General features: G+C 39.7%; 1 protein-coding gene across 10 annotated transcripts in view; it reads left to right on the top strand.

Moving 5' to 3' along the window:
• The window catches only part of cdc14ab (cell division cycle 14Ab), a 169,015-nt gene extending 157,446 nt beyond the window's left edge, over positions 1 to 11,569 (top strand). For 5 of the 10 annotated variants that reach the window (XM_084692546.1, XM_084692552.1, XM_084692551.1 and 2 more), the window contains 3 exons: positions 3,989 to 4,114; positions 4,545 to 4,914; positions 10,275 to 11,569. In XM_084692546.1, coding sequence (XP_084548672.1) covers positions 3,989 to 4,114; positions 4,545 to 4,914; positions 10,275 to 10,304 — 526 coding nt within the window. In that variant the 3' untranslated portion in view covers positions 10,305 to 11,569. Of the gene's footprint in view, positions 1 to 3,988; positions 4,115 to 4,307; positions 4,915 to 10,274 lie in introns of those variants that run through there. The other 5 variants (XM_084692549.1, XM_084692547.1, XM_084692550.1 and 2 more) reach the window with 5 other exon arrangements.
• Positions 11,570 to 18,014: the final 6,445 nt, after the last annotated feature.

Below are 18,014 nucleotides of genomic sequence, written 5' to 3' on the forward strand. Positions count from 1 at the left end.
AAAATGGGTTTGACACCCCTGCGATATAGACAAGGCTTTGGTTTTGTGAATTCATTTCTCCACCAAGTGTATAATCCAATGTGAAAAATTATAAACAAAAAGACTGATATAATTGGAAACAAAAAGATCCATACAAACTGTATGTAGGCTACAGTCAAAACTACAATGTACTACTCTAGGTCACTAAACTGTGGCAGTCAGTGCACAGACAACAAACTCACGTTTCTGAATTTGCTAGAGTAGAGCATAAACTAGCTCACAATAAAATTTCTCTCGAAGAAGTTCTCATCACAGACGTCTTTCAAAAAGACGACCTTAGAGAAAACGCCTTTCTGTCGAAGTCGGAAATGATGTCGTTTGGAAATGATGTAGTAGCGGAACAATCACGGCCAAGGGGTATCCGTCGCGTACAGCACGGCACGACGGATCGACAGGAATTTAAACGGTGCACGGGAAAGGTCTCCGTCGGCCCCGCAGACGACGGAGAGGGCGTTTCAGGGCGTTCCAACTATGCGTAGGCCCTTCCCATGTGTCCGTAATCGTATAGTACGGAGTAGCATATAACGGCCTTAAGAGATGGCCGCGCCGACGAGAGCTCCACAAAAACTTAGCTTTTTGTTTGTAATTTTAGTGTTCGTTACTTGTTTTGTCAACGTTATATTGTCGTTTATTCAGTACGACCGGCAGACACTTCTGGACATTAAGTTGTCACTTGGCAAGGATTATTTTACAAACTTTAATTCCACTTTTCGGAGTGCAAGCTCGGACTGCAGCTGGCCCTCTGTTGTTCCGCCGCTCTGTTTACCTGCAAGACGGAGGAAGAAGAAACGAGGCCGGCGTGCTGGAGTTCTTGTTCAAACTCGGAAACGGTGCTTCAAACCTGCTTTTCCAACCATCTTACTACCTAACGTTCAGTCCATCGACAACAAAATTGATGAACTTAACGCTCGTGTCAAATTCCAACGGGAAATCAGGAACTGCTGTGTACTGGCGTTCGTCGAGACCTGGCTGTCTCCGGAGATCTCCGACGCAGCGGTTACACAGTTGGGATTCACCATATACCGCCAGGACAGAACATCTGATTCAGGGAAGTGCAGGGGCGGAGGGGTCTGTGTTATGGTTAACTCTCTCTGGGCTACGGATGTAGCGGTATTAGCATCTCACTGCTCTCCGGTCCTTGAGCTGCTAACTGTACAAATTAGACCCTTCTATTTACCTCGGGAATTCACTGCGGTTGTCTGAGTGAAGTCTACATCCCCCCCAGGTAGACAAGGCCACTGCTTTGGATCACAATGACTCTTGCTTAGACTGTTGTTCTTGTTGGTTAGTGGTAGCTGATTTAAACTGTTGTATTCTATTTGAGTTAATCCTGTTTTTGTTGCTTTCCTTCAGGTACACTTGCACTTAGAGATTCATGTTGTTTAATTGTAACTTGCTTAACTACATGCTCTTATGGTTTCTTCCCTTTAGCACTTATTTTTGGTTGTTAAACCAGTTCCACACAGTGGTTCTCAACCCTGTCCTCAGGGACCCCCTGTCCTCAGGGACCCCCTGTCCTGCTTGTTTTAGATGTGTCCCTGCTCCAACACACCTGATTCAAATGCATGTTCGTTACCAGGCTTCTATAGAGCTAGATAACGACCCTTTTATTTGAATCAGGTGTGTTGGAGGAGGGAAACATCTAAAACATGCAGGGCAGGGGGTCCCTGAGGACAGGGTTGAGAACCACCTATGTTCTTTTCAGTAGGCAGCCACAGCCTGATAATTAAATTGTTCAATCGAGTTGTTTGTAAATATGTGTTTGCTGGGATGTGTGTGTGTGTGTGTGTGTGTGTGCATGCTAGACTGCATGTTCCAATGTATTTGACATTGTTGCTGGCTAGGGGTGCGTGTTACAATGTATTACAATCAGTGGCGATTTCCTTAAGACTACAAGGTAAGCTCAGCTTCCCCCAGCAATAAAAAAAAAAATTATGGTCATATATTTACTATTGTGTTAAAATTTTAAATGCGTTAGAACACGTTCATATCGAAGACGAGTTCTTTCAATATCGGCTACATATATTAGCAGGTTGACTGACTGATTTACTTCTCATACATTCCCTTAGCGTCACAGTGCATTTCCCTGTTGAAGCTCAGCTTCCATGGACTTTAATGGGGCTGATTTTTTTCAGTGTTCGAAACTATACGGTCATTGGATGAATGCTGAGATTATGTCCCGCCTCGGACGCTTAGCGTCTCTGGGGGTGAATGGAGGAGTGGGCTGGCCTGGACGCTGGGCTTCCACGTGATGATTGGAGGGTCTGTCGAAAGACTGCATCTCCTTTTGATTGACAGTAATTTTGTACTACAAAAAGTCACCGAAGCTATTCAAGCTCAGTCCCATCGCGGATTTTGCAACTGTAGCTGAAAGACAAACTGCAGCAACCTATTTCTTGGTAGCCTGACTTTGTCATACTCATAATTCTAGTCAGAATATGAGTCTGAAAACTCTCCGTTGGCCTGTGACTATGGGGTGTGTTTCAACCAAACTCGTAAAACAAATGCCTCTACGCTCAACTGGATAGATCTACAACCAATCAGAGCAACGTAATATGTTGTTTGTTGAAAACAAATTCAACCCAAGGGCTCTTTCGTGACGTTGATTACGTTACTGTTGATCATCTGTCCTTCATCGTATAAAGCCCGCCCTGGCAATTTCATTGGTCCGTCCAGATCCTGGTTTTATGTAGTTATTCCCAATACGAGACCCTCCAGACCCAACTTCCCGACCAAATTTTTTTGTGGGCGGGGAGAAGTTGGGGGGGGGAGAAGTTGGGCTGGCAGCCAGGCTAATTTCTTGGTATTTGCTTGGCGAAATTGCAAACCAATTTTCATCATACATTTCTTACAATCAAACACCACGTTCATTGTTTGTTTAACCTAATTTCCAAATTTCCTCCTTGATTAATAGATCGTTTGTTCATTCATTAATTCATTCAGTAGGCTAGGCTTGTCGTAGGCAAGGCTTTTTATGAAATCATTATTTACTCGCTGCAGATCAGAGGACCAATCAGAGGGAAGAGGCTGTGACACAAAGAGAGCAAGCCAAGCTGCGGCAAAGTTTTTTTTAAATGGCGAAATGCACTAGCAATGCAAAGGCACTGCACTCCATTGGGTTATAAAGAGGACACATGCAGAACATGAACATTGCAGAGTGCCCGGTTCTTCGGAAACGAAATCCATTCAAATTTGTACACCACACAGATTCCTGGCATTATTAGAAAGATACATATAATTATTCTAAAACCATAATTCAAATGAAAACCATCAATCAATAAAGAAAATGTATTTGTAGAGCACAATACCATACATGTGAATCGCAAAGTTTTCATTTGTTGTTTAGGTTGTCTGCAAAGCAATAGGTTACACTACTGATGTCTATTACCCTGCCTCAGCACATTACTTTTGTATCACTGAATTCTTAACTTCCTACTGTCTTCAAGAGCAAAGATCTGGACAAGTATCATTAACCAGTTAATTAAACCTGTTCAGAGCCCAGACAAAGATGCACTGACAGCCACGACTAAATCCTCCCACACGGTTCTAGACATCTTTTTTTTAATCTTTACCTTGGTGAATTTCCATGAAAATGTTTCTTAATCTCTGCATAGTTACTCATTCATTTCACAGAACCCCCATTTGTACCATTGGGCACCTGATTGGTCATAGAAATTAGCCTAATTATCAAATGATAAATGATTCCTTCCACTTGAATGACATTGTCCCTCTGAATTCCTGGTAAATTACACCAACAAGATGCAATTTTCATTTTGCCTGTACCATTTGTAGCGCTTACAATGCAAGGAACCTTTGTCATTCCAAAATATAGGCCATCATCTAACAATAGGGGTGTAATCCAATATGAAGTTTTCCAGGATGTATCATCGATGTTGGCAAAGTGAACAAATTGAACCAAAATCACCCTCCACCATCTTTCCTTTTCCAGCAGGACAAATCTCGGAACAAACACCCAGGGACCTATATCCCCCGTGAAGGTCTCCAAAGTACCACCCTTTGCTTCTGCCAAAAGAATCAGCTGTAATTCTTCATCGGCATCTTTTAACCTAAAGGGGTGAGCAAACTCAATGTTGGCTCTTGAGATGTCAACAGATTTTCCACTTTGTGTATATCTATTATCTATATCTGTATAAATATCTATTATTTGTGAATGTCCTGCAGGCTGCATTTATACTTTAGCTACTTTGTTTCTCTTCCTCACTGTTCCTCTGTCTGTCTTATTTTTGTTGGTTGTCTTTGTCCTTTAGTGGTCTTTTTGAGATTGCCTTAATCTGTGACACAATGTTTTACACATGGATGTATCTGTTTATATGGAAAATACAAACATTACATACAAGTACATATAATTAATTGTAAAAAAGTGTTTTAGTGGGCTCTGCATCAGAAACATTTATTTTGAACCTTGTTGTGCCTTCTTTGTGACCACCATCTCCCCACCCCCAACTCCACACCCTAACACACAAACATGACACAAACATACATAGTTCTTCTATCAACTCCAGGCTTGCCAGTTCCCTAGGCAACTTGTATGCAGTGGAATATAACGACAGTAGGATGCCATTCTCCTCTCCTTCTACCTTCTCCACAATTTCCCCATCAGCCAGAACCACACTTGGGCATGGAAAATATGTTAATCCCCACCATGAGGTTAACAACAACAAGCAGTACAATAATTCACCAACATCTACTGCTGGCATTGCATGCCCCAGCAAAAGCGCTGCCTATGCCCATGGTAGCTCAGCACCCCACCACCCTGGAAGGGCAACGTCTCAGGAGTTGGGACACTACCAAACCCAGGATGGATACTTGGGGTTCAGTGGACTCTCCACTCGCCATCTTTGCCGCTCCATTCCAGTAAGTGTGACTAGACTCCTATACCTGGGGACATATTCACAAAACAGTTTATCTTGCCACTGAGAGAGAGAGAGTTCTGTTTTCATTAACATTTCACGCAGCGTCCCAATTTTGGGGGAATTGGGGTTGTATTTTCCTTTTCAAAGTTCAGGTTTATTTGCTGATGACAAAAAGATACAATGACACTACACATCCACATCTATTTTGTGTGAAACAGCAAACACCTGATCAATTTGAAACACCTATAAACCAAATATCCCAGAAAATTGGGGGGGTGGAACTTTTTTTTTTTTTTTTTAAGAGTTCATGATTTGTGTAAATTCCAGATATTATTACACTGTTAAGATTGCATTATTTGGTGAAGAGATCAATGTGATCTTTGGATGAGAAACTCAAAGTTTAGGACTTGATTTGGGACTTGACTCAGGACTTGCCTGCCCTGACTTGGGACTTAAGTATGAAGACTTGAGACTAAGGCTAATCCCAATACTGTCTTACTCTTACCCCTTACCCTTAGTTTTGCGCATTCACGTGAGAGTAAGTGGTGTCCCAATACTCTTTTTGATCGTGGGGTAGGGTTAAGACGAAGGGGTATACACCCCCTAAAACCAAGTGTTTATGGGAGCTTACTTGAAACCTAGGGGTTTGTGAATCCGGCTTAACCTGCGACAATGGCAGACAGATCATCCAGAGTCCCATAAATGTTATATTTTTGGCTTATATAATTGATAAAAAAATTATGACAGTCTTGTTTTTTTTGCTCTACACAGTCCTGTACATATGTATTTGCAACCATATTCTTAATTGAAACGTTTTTTTTATTTTTTTTATCGCTAGTTTGCTATCCTAACGTTACATTGCTGATTAGCCTTGATTGGACTCCATGCATGTCTACAGTTTAAACTAAACTCCATTAGCGGCGAATTTCGTTTGATATCAGTGCATAACACTACTTGCTTTGGAGACATCAATATAAGTAACCGTGACCAGGTGGTGTCTCATTTCATAGGGCTATGTAGCCTTTACCCCTCAGCTTCGAGGCCTAAGGGTTAGGGTAAACTAAGGGCAAGGGGTAGGGGTAAGACAGAGTATTGGGATTCGGCCTTACTTGTGTCTTTCAAAACAACTAGTGCACAGTGCCCGTGATGCAGTCAGTGAAACATAGATTCTTGGAATTATAGATAATGCAGTGCCCGTGATGCAACTGGTGATGACATTTCTTCGCAGTGGTTTTGTTACTACTATATTTCTCAGATCACAATTGAAATTGTCATCTCTGAAGTACTTGTTCAACCTCCACATCTAGTCTAGTCAAATTGCCAATGCTGTGGTAGCCTATACGCCTATTCATGCAAGATTGTCGCCTTCATTTGTCTGCTGTTTCCTACATTAAATTGCTTATGTTATGTTGATCAAAACGTACTATATTGGTTCTCTTGTTAAATTGTCTTACCAGCACAAACATCCTAACATTCAGTTCATAACCGAAGTCATTACAAGCACAGTGGTTGAGCCAGTTGTCATAATTGTAGGCCTCATTCACCATACAGCGCTTACATTTGCAATGTGCTGGCAGTTTTTACATCAGTAAACACATTAATTTATGTAACAATTCACTGATCTATATAGGCTATCTGAAAGTATATCTACCTTACATTGTCGTTCTGTTCACTAGCCAGCCCCTTTTGAAAGAATCTGAATATTGCTTGTAAAAGCTCATTTCCATACTTTCCTTGCTTAATTTCATTTAATTGCGAATGCCTTTGTTAATCGCATTAGTTCAATTGCGGTAGGCTACTTAGGCAGTTTTGACATCAGTAAACACATTTATGTAACAAAATTCATTGATACAAAAAATATATCCCCTTTAAATTGCTGCTCTGTTCGCTAGCCAGCCCCTTTTGAAAGCACCTGATTTTCGGTTGTAAAGGTGAATTCGCTTTTAAATAACGAAACGTAATTTCCCTCTTTTTGCTACGCTTAGTTTCATGTAATTGTGAATGCCTTTATCTAATTGCGGTAGCCTACTTCATTGCGAATGCTTTTGTTAATCGCATTAGTTCAATTGCCGTAGGTTACTGTTGTCAGTTGGATTATAAAAAGGACACCTGCTCTCTATGGAACGCCGAGTTAGTCAAAATTAAATAAATAAATAGGTAAATAAATACGGCTATGAAATAAATTCTGAAATTAAAAAAGATGCCAATAAATATGGCATTATATAATTACATAGCTGAATCCAAGGGCGTAGGTTGGTTTGAACAGTGGTGGGGACAGTTTTACGAGGGTGACCAGACGTGTTCTTTTACCCGGACATGTCTTCTTTTTGAGACCTAAAAAATGCGTCTGGCAAGGATTCCAAAATCGTCCGGGATTTTGCCTCGTCGGATATTTGTCTTTCTATGGGTCTTTCACAGACCCACAACTAGTTATTACGCCTTTACAAGTTTTGGAAAGGGTCTCTCCCTTATGTTCCACCTTCTTGCGCCAGCTCTGACTGTAGAGAGAACTGTCATTGGTCAACCGCCTTTTCAGTGTTGCCAAATGCACGATAATTATCCTCCGAATACGATCATTTTGCCCCCCCTCCCAAATATATGTATTTATTTCAAAATGACGTTTTTGTAAAGACAACATTTATTTATTTTGAGAGACTTATTTCCTTATGCCACATTTATTTTTTGAGAATTTTACACGCCACATTTATTTCCACATATTTCGGAGGCACATTTAATTCCACATATATTTCCACACCACATTTATTTCTGTGCTGTATTTATTTTTGATCTCACATGCACCCGAGAGGGGCGTGGTTATCTTCAGACCAACGCAGCTGCACTAAGCACGAAGGCAGAGCGGAACACCTAGATTCCGTAGATGATGGAAGATATTAGTCGTGTCATAGGTTGCATGCTGGCCTTAAAGATCAAATAGATCAGCATGGCTTGTCAGGATATATTGTTTTGGCACACTTTGTAGATTTTGTAGAGGTACTTGGGCAGATAAGTGCTCTACAGAACATTGAAGTCTTAAATAGTTTAAGACTTATTGAGCACTGTTCGTGTGCAAGATGTACAGGTAGTGGGGGCTGATTAGTGCCAGGTAATGTTAGCTAGCTAACACAGCTAGCAACCGTCACTACGCCTAACAAAGAAGACCATCACTGCCACTGCTACATCGCTCTGCTATTATGTGGATAAAGCTAGCTAAGTCGATAAGGCACCGTCCTTTAACTTCAGCGCTACGTTGCAGCTATCCAAAACCAAGTCCCCACACGTAGGCTACTAGGTCACCGCCACACTCCCATTGGGAACCAATGATAAAAAGGCAGAGACAACACAGACATTGTGGGCAAAGCTTTGTCTACATTGTATGCTTTTCGGCAGTGCGATGCCCCTATACAGGTAGCTCTACAGCTATCCCCTTATCACAGGTGCTGGACATCCGCGGTGTTATCGCCCTGGTTTCCAGACTACCTGGTTTCCGTATGCGAGCTGTGCGTTGACCTAACAGCAGCAGCTGCCGTTGGCCTCCATCACCAGATTTGTCACAAATTCACACAATTCAACATTATTGGCGAATTTCAAGTTGCATCTCATATTTGCTCTTGTAGGCTAAGAAAATAAAACAGTTGCAAGCTGGCATAGAGTGGGATTCGATCGAAATTAGGATATCATAACAAAAATAATTTCCCCCCCAATGTTGACTCCATGGGTACGGCCTTGCGCCCAAGTACCTCTACAAAATCGACAATGTGAACCAAAATAATATATCCTGACAAGCCATGCTGATCAATTTGATCTATAAGGCCAGCATGCGATCTCTGACACGACTAATGTCTTCCATCATCTACCAAATCTAGGTGTCCCTATATCTGCCTTTGATCTTGTGTGCAGCTGCGTTGGTCTGAAGATAACCACACCGCTCTCGTTTGCATGTGAGATCGGAAATAAATACAGCACAGAAATAAATGTGGTGTATGAATAAATGTGGTGTGGAAATATATGTGGAAATAAATGTGGTGTGTAAAAGTCTCAAATGAATAAATGTGGCATTAGGAAATAAAAGTCCCATGAAATAAATAAATGTTGTCTTTACAGAAACGTCATTTTGAAATAAATGTAATGTATTTATTGATGTCGGTAAATGGATTCAGCTATATAATTATATAATGATATATATATATATATATATATATATATATATATATATATATATATATATATATATATATATATATATATATATATATATATATATATATTACATACACACACACACACACACACATACATTCTGAAATTTATAAAGATGCCAATAAATATATATATATTTATTGGCATCTTTTTTAATTTCAGAATTTATTTCATAGCCATATTTATTTGTGTATTTATCTATTTATTTACCTATTTATTTATTTAATTTTGACTAACTCAGCGTTCCATAGTTCTCGAGTCAACATTTTCCTAAGAAACTCCCTGCAGACCATAGGACCAATCAGAGTGTAGGGGTTGTGACGCGAAGAGAGCAAGCCAAGCAGCAGCAAATTATTTCATTATTTTTCATAATTTAATTATCGAAATGCTTATCCAAACAACGTCAATTCCGGCACTGCACTCCGTTGGGTTGTAAAGAGGACGTATGCAGAATATGAACTTTGCAGAATGTCTGGTTCTTTAGTTGAGTGTGAGAAACTAAACCCATTTTAATTTATACTCACACACAGATTTCTGTCATTATTAGAGACATCCCACCTCTGGTGTCTACACAGTACACACATGACTCTTCCTCTTCAGAAGATATATAATATTTTATGATATTTTACGAAGCCCAATCATGGAGTGTGCATTAGGCACACATTTATATAGTTGTTCAGTATTGGGTCGATTATTATTATCAGTCTGGTTTTAAAATTACTACTGTTATGGGAATTATATCATAAGAATTAGGCTAAAATACTGCCCCCCCCAAAAAGAATGACTGGAAACATGAATGTTGGCTGTAATATGTTATTCAGTAAGTAAAATGCCTTGTCGTTTAAATATACAGATTTAAAGAAGTTAAACCGTGAAAATATTTCTAAACCTAATTAAATACAACATTTCAATAAATTGTAGAAAGACCATTCACAAAATAACTTGATGAATCAACAGAATACTCTACTACTAATAATATTTAGAGATAGACATAATTATTTTTGTCAATACTTCATTTGTTATTCAATTTGTCTTGACTATTTTAAGGAATACTGCATACTGCAATTCGTTTTGACATTTTCAATACAGTGTATAGTCATGCACATGAATTCACATAAGTCATGTTTCTTTGACATGTTTCTGTCTTAAATTCTTCTCTTACAGTTCCTTCAATCTGAATATGTTCAATACTGAAGTCTCAGTGCAACTTGGATAGGCTTGGACAGAGATTGCACCCCAATACATCGATCTTTCCTTAGACTTCTGTTAACTTCTCATCAAGACAGTACTTTCTCTAATATCTATCAACATTGTCATCTGACCTTCATTGTGTCATCTTAGTGATAGACCTGCTTGTGCTTTGTGTACTCAATTACTCTCTAAGCATGGGGAAGAGATACAAACCCTTTTAATCGGATTGGCCTACAATGTCAATGTCTTTGATACCTCCTTGAAGGGAATTCCATTGTTGTTTTAAGTTTAGGTTAATTTATTTTACAGGTTCTCATTTATTTTAAATGTATCTTCTCCCTTAATGTTGGATGAAGTCAATGCAAGTTATCCATAATTTAAATGATGATTATGAATAAGTATTCATTATGATTGTTATTATTTATTGAAGTGGCGGAATTGAGCAGAAACATGTCAAATAATTTGACATGATGTATTGAATAGAAAACTAAATATAACACACAGATGAGTTCCCCTAATGGTTTCATTGTTTAGATAAACTTTAGACACTCTGTAAGTAGTTTGGCTTATCTGTTATAACCTCCATACATAATTTTATATTCTGTATTTATGTGCTTTATGTACATCATTTTACATTAAGCAAATATATTTACTTAAAATATATTTTAAAACTATATCTAAATTTGAAAAGGGACCTTTGAAGTGTTTGGATATGAAACCAGTGTGTTTATATTCATTATGTTTTTGATTGTAAATTATTTTTGTCCTGGGTGAACTACACATCAAGTATGTTGATCAAAGTTTGACTGTCAGCAAGATGGTGTTGGGCTTTAGTGACCTGACCTAGATAGGAAATACGAGTCAGCTCAAGTCATAGCATGGGTGTGTGTATAAAGACACAAAATGAATTAAGAATGAATACCTTTCTTGTGTGGGGACCCAAGTTTGCGTATGCAAATGTCTGTTATAAAGGGATATGTATGGATTGTAAAGCATTGTATACATCATAAATGCCAGTGGAACATTGTAGGTCCACAAAGATTTATTTTGTCTGCTTAAGTTAAAACAAATGTACAGTAATGCCCTTTTCTGTGCAATGCGCTACATTGAAATGTTGTTTTTTTTGACAACACTAAAATCTCAAAATATTGTAAAGTGGAAAATATGGTGTGGGAAATAAAAATCTTCACTGGACCGGTCTCCCAGACAGTTTTGTGTTTTCAAAAGCAAATACCTCTGTTTGAATAAATGCTACATGTCTATCAGTCCATGACGTTTTGTGTCGTCAGTAATTTCCTGAGATTGAGAGGGACAAAATAAACAATTGTATACAGGGCCAGTTCTAACCTGCTATATCAGGGTGGGCTGTTTAATTATGTAAACAAATTCAATGTTATTATAGCTAGGGGAAATCTAATGTTACAAGAGACCCCAAACTGACCCCTATCATATTATTTAGCAGATTGGAAAGACAACTGCTGTGACTAGTCATTATGCGTCACTGTCAGCAGTCTTGTTAGTGTGTTTGCTACCAGCAAGTTAAAGTACACACAATCCCTTATTTATTATTGTGTGTGTTTGCCTTTGGTATGAACACAATCTATTATAATCTCACATTATTGCGGGAAACGTGGTTGAAATGCAAAACTAGTAGGCTGTGGTAGCCCTACTTAGCCTACCTATTTTCCCACCCTTAAAATCCAGTCAATTTTTGCACTACATACACAATGTTGCTGCCAAACATGTAGCTAGGTATGTTTCCAAAGGCCTGTTCTATAAAGGACATTCAAAAAAGTTGGACTTAGTCCCAAACCTGACTTGCATTACATTAATTACCCAGCTAGCATGTGACTGATGGGCCAGCAGCTGTCCACTGGTGGCATAATCAGTTTTGCTCATCGTTTTACCAGCGGCCCACCAGTGGCAGGCTATTCTTTACGGACAGACGTCCGCTACTGGACATCAGTCTTCTGTCTGTATCTTCTTCCCCCATCTCTGTCTGCAACTCCCTTCATGTACTTGGATGCAATTTCCTGGAGACTCCCTTCTGTTGCATCTCTGGTTCCTGGGTTTTTCTAATTGCTCGTGAAATCATGGAAGATTGTTTAATACAGTGTTACTAAAACAGGTCGGCCTGCCCTTCAATGCTCCCCCCCCCCCCACTCTTCCCACATGGAATGCATTACCCCCATTATTTTAGATATAATTATTAGAGACAAAATGTTCCCTTGTGGAATTCAAATAGTCGCCCATCCGATTCCTTCTGGAGCCAAAGCTATTTTCTACAATGGCAACATACATTGTTTTGTATTCTACAATACTGTCTTTTGCTAAGCTGTTGAAGATAAGATAATAAATATACAAATAATAAATGGACAATATCCTTTAAAATGAGAACCTTGAAAGCAATCATCTGGCCCAAACCGGTCCAGTTGCAGACCTTTTTAGGTCGTTGCTAAACATGCAGGAGAACATCCTCTTTACAGAGTCTTTGGTGGACTTTCCCCCTTCAGCAGCCAAAAATCTGACCTGTATTTTCACATATTAATAAAGTTTATTAAAGAGAATTAAACCATTTTCACAAATAGTCATTTACTATTTCTTCTGTTGTACATAATGTATAAAATATTGTACAATACTCGTAGTCTGTGCTTTAATCATACAGTAATATCATACAAAGTGCAGAGAAAAGCTTTTATACATAAGAGAGAGGGTGGCAACAATTTAATCATCACAGATGGACTGACCTTAGGCTTTTGGTAAATGAAAGTTGTTTGAAGTGGATAAATATGTACTACATTTTATTTCTCAATGTTTGAAATTATGTCAATACTTTTGTAAGTTCCCTTGTATAGTGAAATAATTCCATGTATCAAAGTTGAGAAAAGTCCCAACAAGTCGAAAATAAGTCTAAATCCAAACGTTGAAAATTATAAGTGTTGAGGTATAAATCCAAAACAAACGCACTGGAACTTAGAGTTTGATGCAAAAGTTTATTCAGACACAAACGTATCTAAACAAGTGAGTGTGTTCCCGGGAGCAGACTGGAATTTTTTTCCGGATATTCCTCTTTTATATCAAAACCTTATAATTTCTGTAATTTTGCTATTGGTACATTACTGTTCTTCACAGATGCATAATGCACTTTACACTCTATTGGTCTCTCTTTCTAAAGGCTTCAGATTACAGGTGCATAAAAAACTCTCTATTTTTTAGGCTTGCTCTGGCCTTGAAGACCAGCTGCACTGGGTTGCTGAGTGTAAAATCGTAAATCTGTCCCATGATATCTGGGCCTTGTAGTTTTCTATGGAAGAAGCATACACACCATCTTCTCTCGCCCTTAGCCCCTAAATATCCAGATTTGCACTTTGGGCTTAATATTTTCTACATATTAGTGGCAATACTGATCAGTCAACAGCTTTGCATCTGGTTTTCAGTAATATAGCATATAAAGGTAAAAAAAATATCAAGGGGTTCATTTTCAATCATATAATCCATAATCGTTACCCATGTTGATAATTACAGTGTGATGTTTTTTCCACAACATTCCCCCCTATGAGACTTACAAAATCTCACCACAACTCATCCTGTGAACACTGCTGTAATTATTCAACAGAACCAATATCTATAGCATAAGTGCTGATAGAGTACCAGTAGTCAAAAACACATTAGGCACTAAATGTGTGACAGTAGAATCATAAAAAATACAAAACAAATCATTGTTAATTTCGACCTTACTCAGGAATGTCATCATGTACGAAGCTCATCCTAGGTGGCCTGGTGGACTGTCCTTTTTAATACTCGCTAAAGCTTTCAGCTTATTTACAACACATAGCGAGGGAGTAAAATGATAATGCTATGGGGAAATAGAAACTCCCCGTAGCCAATGACACACATAACGCGAGCCTTCTGGGTTAACTATGTTCATAATGCGACATGAGTATCCATTCCAGACTCTACCTAAGTATATGTGACAAACTGAGTCATCGCTAGTCGTCATACTGTACCTCCCTGCTCCTTCACCATCCACCCTGAGGAGCTTCGCACTGAGGTCCTTTTACTTTTATAAAAAATTGGTCAGTTTAATTATCATAAATACAATAAGTAATAGACGAATGCATATGTTTTATGTGACTATATGTTGGTTATACACATCTCCATCACCAGTGGGTGTGACGTAAGTTTACATGTTCGTTGTCTCTCCCTTAACAGCAAGCGTTCACACATACACAGGGACTGCAGGTCATTTGATGTGCCAGTGAGAGACGGGGTCTAGCCCCATTACTATACTGCAGATGTGAATTACAATGGAAAACCTCCTTTCTAACTATCTCACATAACCCTGCATCCTTGTGCTGAGGGCCTAAACCTTAAGGGCATCTCTGATCAGTATTCAAGAAAAACAAAACGAACAATGACATTCTTAGAAAGATGCTGCAATGCCACAAAACAATACAATATGGTCACAAAAAAAGGAACAGGAACATGGAGATTACATATATTTGAATTTGAATGAATTGAGACAGTGAGGTGGCGCTCCATGCAATACATAATAACGGTGCATGGTTGTGAAACATTGTGACTATACTAAGTGGTGAAGGTAAACGTCTGCTGATGTTCAGGGAAAGGGGTTGATGTTTGGTGATGGCCAGGGGAGGGGTTAGGGTGTTAGATGATGATTGGGGAAAGGGGCTGGTCTCGGGCGGGGTGTCCAAAGGAGGGCACTGTATTTTAATGAGGGACAGAATAGTCCAGGGTTGGACGTATATTTAATGGGGGAACTGAATAGTCCAGGGTGGGAAAGACTAAGTGGTCGAATGACATCCTCCCCAGCCAAAGCATCTCAGCACCTGATTCTGGTGCTGAAATGCGATCACCTCATCTCACTGACGTTCTTTTTCCTTGTAAAAACGCCTCCGCCATAGAAGTGCGCTTCCTCTCCTTAATGCAGTATTGAAATAGTGTGATAACTTATTGGACACTCGTCTCTAGAGGCTCTTAAATTTAGCCAATGACACGTCTCCAATCCGCCGTGTGGTGTCAGCGGTCCAGGGTCTGGTGAGCAGCTTGTGTCTCCATCTGGGATTCTCCTTCCATTGGATCCTCTGCTTCAACTTCCATGCTCTGGACTCCTGGAGGTAGTGGTTGATCATTGGATCATAGCCTGGTGGTTCCTGGGTCATTGAGCCGCTGGATCCGGTGTGATGGTCCTGGTAAACTGAAAGGTGGTGGTCACACCGGGCTTGGACCAGTTGGGCTGGTGGAGATGGGTCTCTGCCGGCGGTCTGGGTTGTTGGTCTGGGATTATCACCTTTAAGTAGACCCAATCTCCAGGTGCAACCGTCTGCAGATTCTCTGGAATCTCTGTTTCCCTTTCCGTTTCCTGTTGAAACATAACCTCCCTTTCCAATTCCTTTGAGGGGAGGACACTCAATGGGTCTTCTTAAATAAAGAACTAGAAGAAGTCTTCCAGTAGCCATCTCACGCAGTGTTAGAAATGTCAGGTGGTTAGTACTCAGGTGGTTAGTACTCGGGCGCATTACCATTAGTGTCTGCGGTAAGGTCTGTACCCAGTTTATCTTACCATCAGCCATGATCTTTGCTACTTTGGTTTACAAAGTACCGTTGGCTCTCTCGACTGTCCCTTGTGACTGGGGATGATAAACACAGCCAGACCTTTGTCTGATTCTTAACAGTTTTAATGCCAACTGCCAATTAAATTTCCGCCACAAAAAGCGCACCATTGTCTGATCTTATGCTATCCTGGATCCCAAATCATGAAAAGACCTCTCCACACAGAACATTTAGCTACTGATCGGGAATCTGGACCTGCAGTTGGCACTGCCTCTACCCACCTAGATTTATATAAACAAGTTTATTAAAAAATTGATACAAAATTCCCAGACGACTAAGATTATACTACAATATGTTTGACAAGAAGACTTGGGGACACACTACAGGATAATCGGGCCGATTTCACCCCTTCCGACAATCCTAGGTAATGTCTTGATTATCTTGATGGTTCTACAGATTATTTTATCAGATGTTCCCTTGGTGTAAGGTGTATCAAGAGTGACCGAATCTGCTCGTAAGGACGTCGGAGGCGCCCCAATCGCGAATCATATTCAACATGTTGAATATTTGCGATCAGCAATCCTGATGTGTTGGGGGAACCCCGAGGACAAACGCCGAGTATATCATGTGAAACGAAACAATATCCAATCAGAAAGTAAGCTGAGAGAAGACAGAAGCATAACAAACAGAGTCACGGCGCAAGACAAAGTTAAATGGAATTGTTTGTGGTCTCTCACAGTTTGAAAATCTTATAAGGTTAAAATAATTGTTTAGTGTGTCCCCAGCATTAGCTAGCTAACCAGCCATGTCATTGTCCCAAATTAAGATTTTTACAAACAAAATAATCAGAATGTCGTGTTGGCAGCAGCCTATCTGAAGTAGATTGACTTGCGAGGTGAATAGGGAATGGGATGTGAGATGAGCTACGTGACACTGACACAGTAAATTCAGAAAAGGTTAAAAGAAGTTTTGAAGTCATTGATTGTTGTAATTACACATTAGCTTGTTAAAGTCTTTCAAACTTGTAAATGGAGGCTTTGAGGCCCTGTTGTTATGGTTACTTATTTCAGACACTTACAGGCTCACTATGTGGCCAGCACAATAATTTATAACGGTGAACAGTCTCGCTAGAACTACTTAGTAAGTGTCCACCATTCCTACCATTATAATGTGCACATCCTTTGCATTCGCGTAACACTATCAACGGTGGCTTCTAAATATGGTGATCACCACAAAACCAAAAGGACATATAATCACCCCCCTGGCACAATGGTGACCACCATGCACATCCCTACAGCAAATACATCAGTTACATGAACACAGGTGTGTGGTAATTGCTAGGTTTACTGTGCCACACCCTTGAATGGTTAGTTCTGGTGCAGACAGTATGACCTCCAAATCAGGTCTTCTGGCCTGTGTTTAAACAAAATGTAGATTTGTGAGTAAGGCATATAGTTGGTGGGATGTGTAGAACGTTACTGGGTGTCCATTGTCAGTGATGATGCTTGTTTGAAAGCAAAAACAACGGCTGCCAGTCCCTGATAGCAGGGTGGAAGTCCTGCCTCTACGTTATCTAGTTATGTACAATAAACGATTGTTTCCCCATGGGCATGTATTGTAACAATACAGCAGTAGCATATCCAGATAGTTCTGCAACATATAGATGAAATGGTTTTGAGTAATCAGGAGTGCCAAGGGCGGAGGCGGACTGCATGTCCCTTTTAAGAGCTAAAAAGCTCCCTCCGCCTCTTCGATCCACTGCAATATAGCAGCATTACTTGCCTGCCTGCAGCCCTAGTAAGGTGCTGATTTGAGGGCATAATCACAAATCCATGGTCTGCTGTATCCCGCCATACCCAACAGCAGGGCTCCAGACTAACTTTTTCCCTTGGTTGCACTGGTGCGCCTAACTTTTTTATTTAGGTGCACCCAAATTTTTCCTTGCATCGCTACAATTTCAAGGTCACCTTTTTATCACGCTCCATATACATTCATATATATTATGTAAATTATCTTTAACAATAATAAGGTGTAGGTAAATATTGGTTTTATTTGAAGCACAATTAAACCGTATATAAAAATAAAAATCTTTTAAGTGCTTCACTGAGCTGCCAAACTAAAACATTGCAAGCAAAATAA

Source organism: Hypomesus nipponensis, chromosome 26 (genome assembly GCF_054491055.1).
Source record: "Hypomesus nipponensis isolate SF chromosome 26, ASM5449105v1, whole genome shotgun sequence".
In the NCBI taxonomy this organism is placed as follows: domain Eukaryota; kingdom Metazoa; phylum Chordata; class Actinopteri; order Osmeriformes; family Osmeridae; genus Hypomesus; species Hypomesus nipponensis.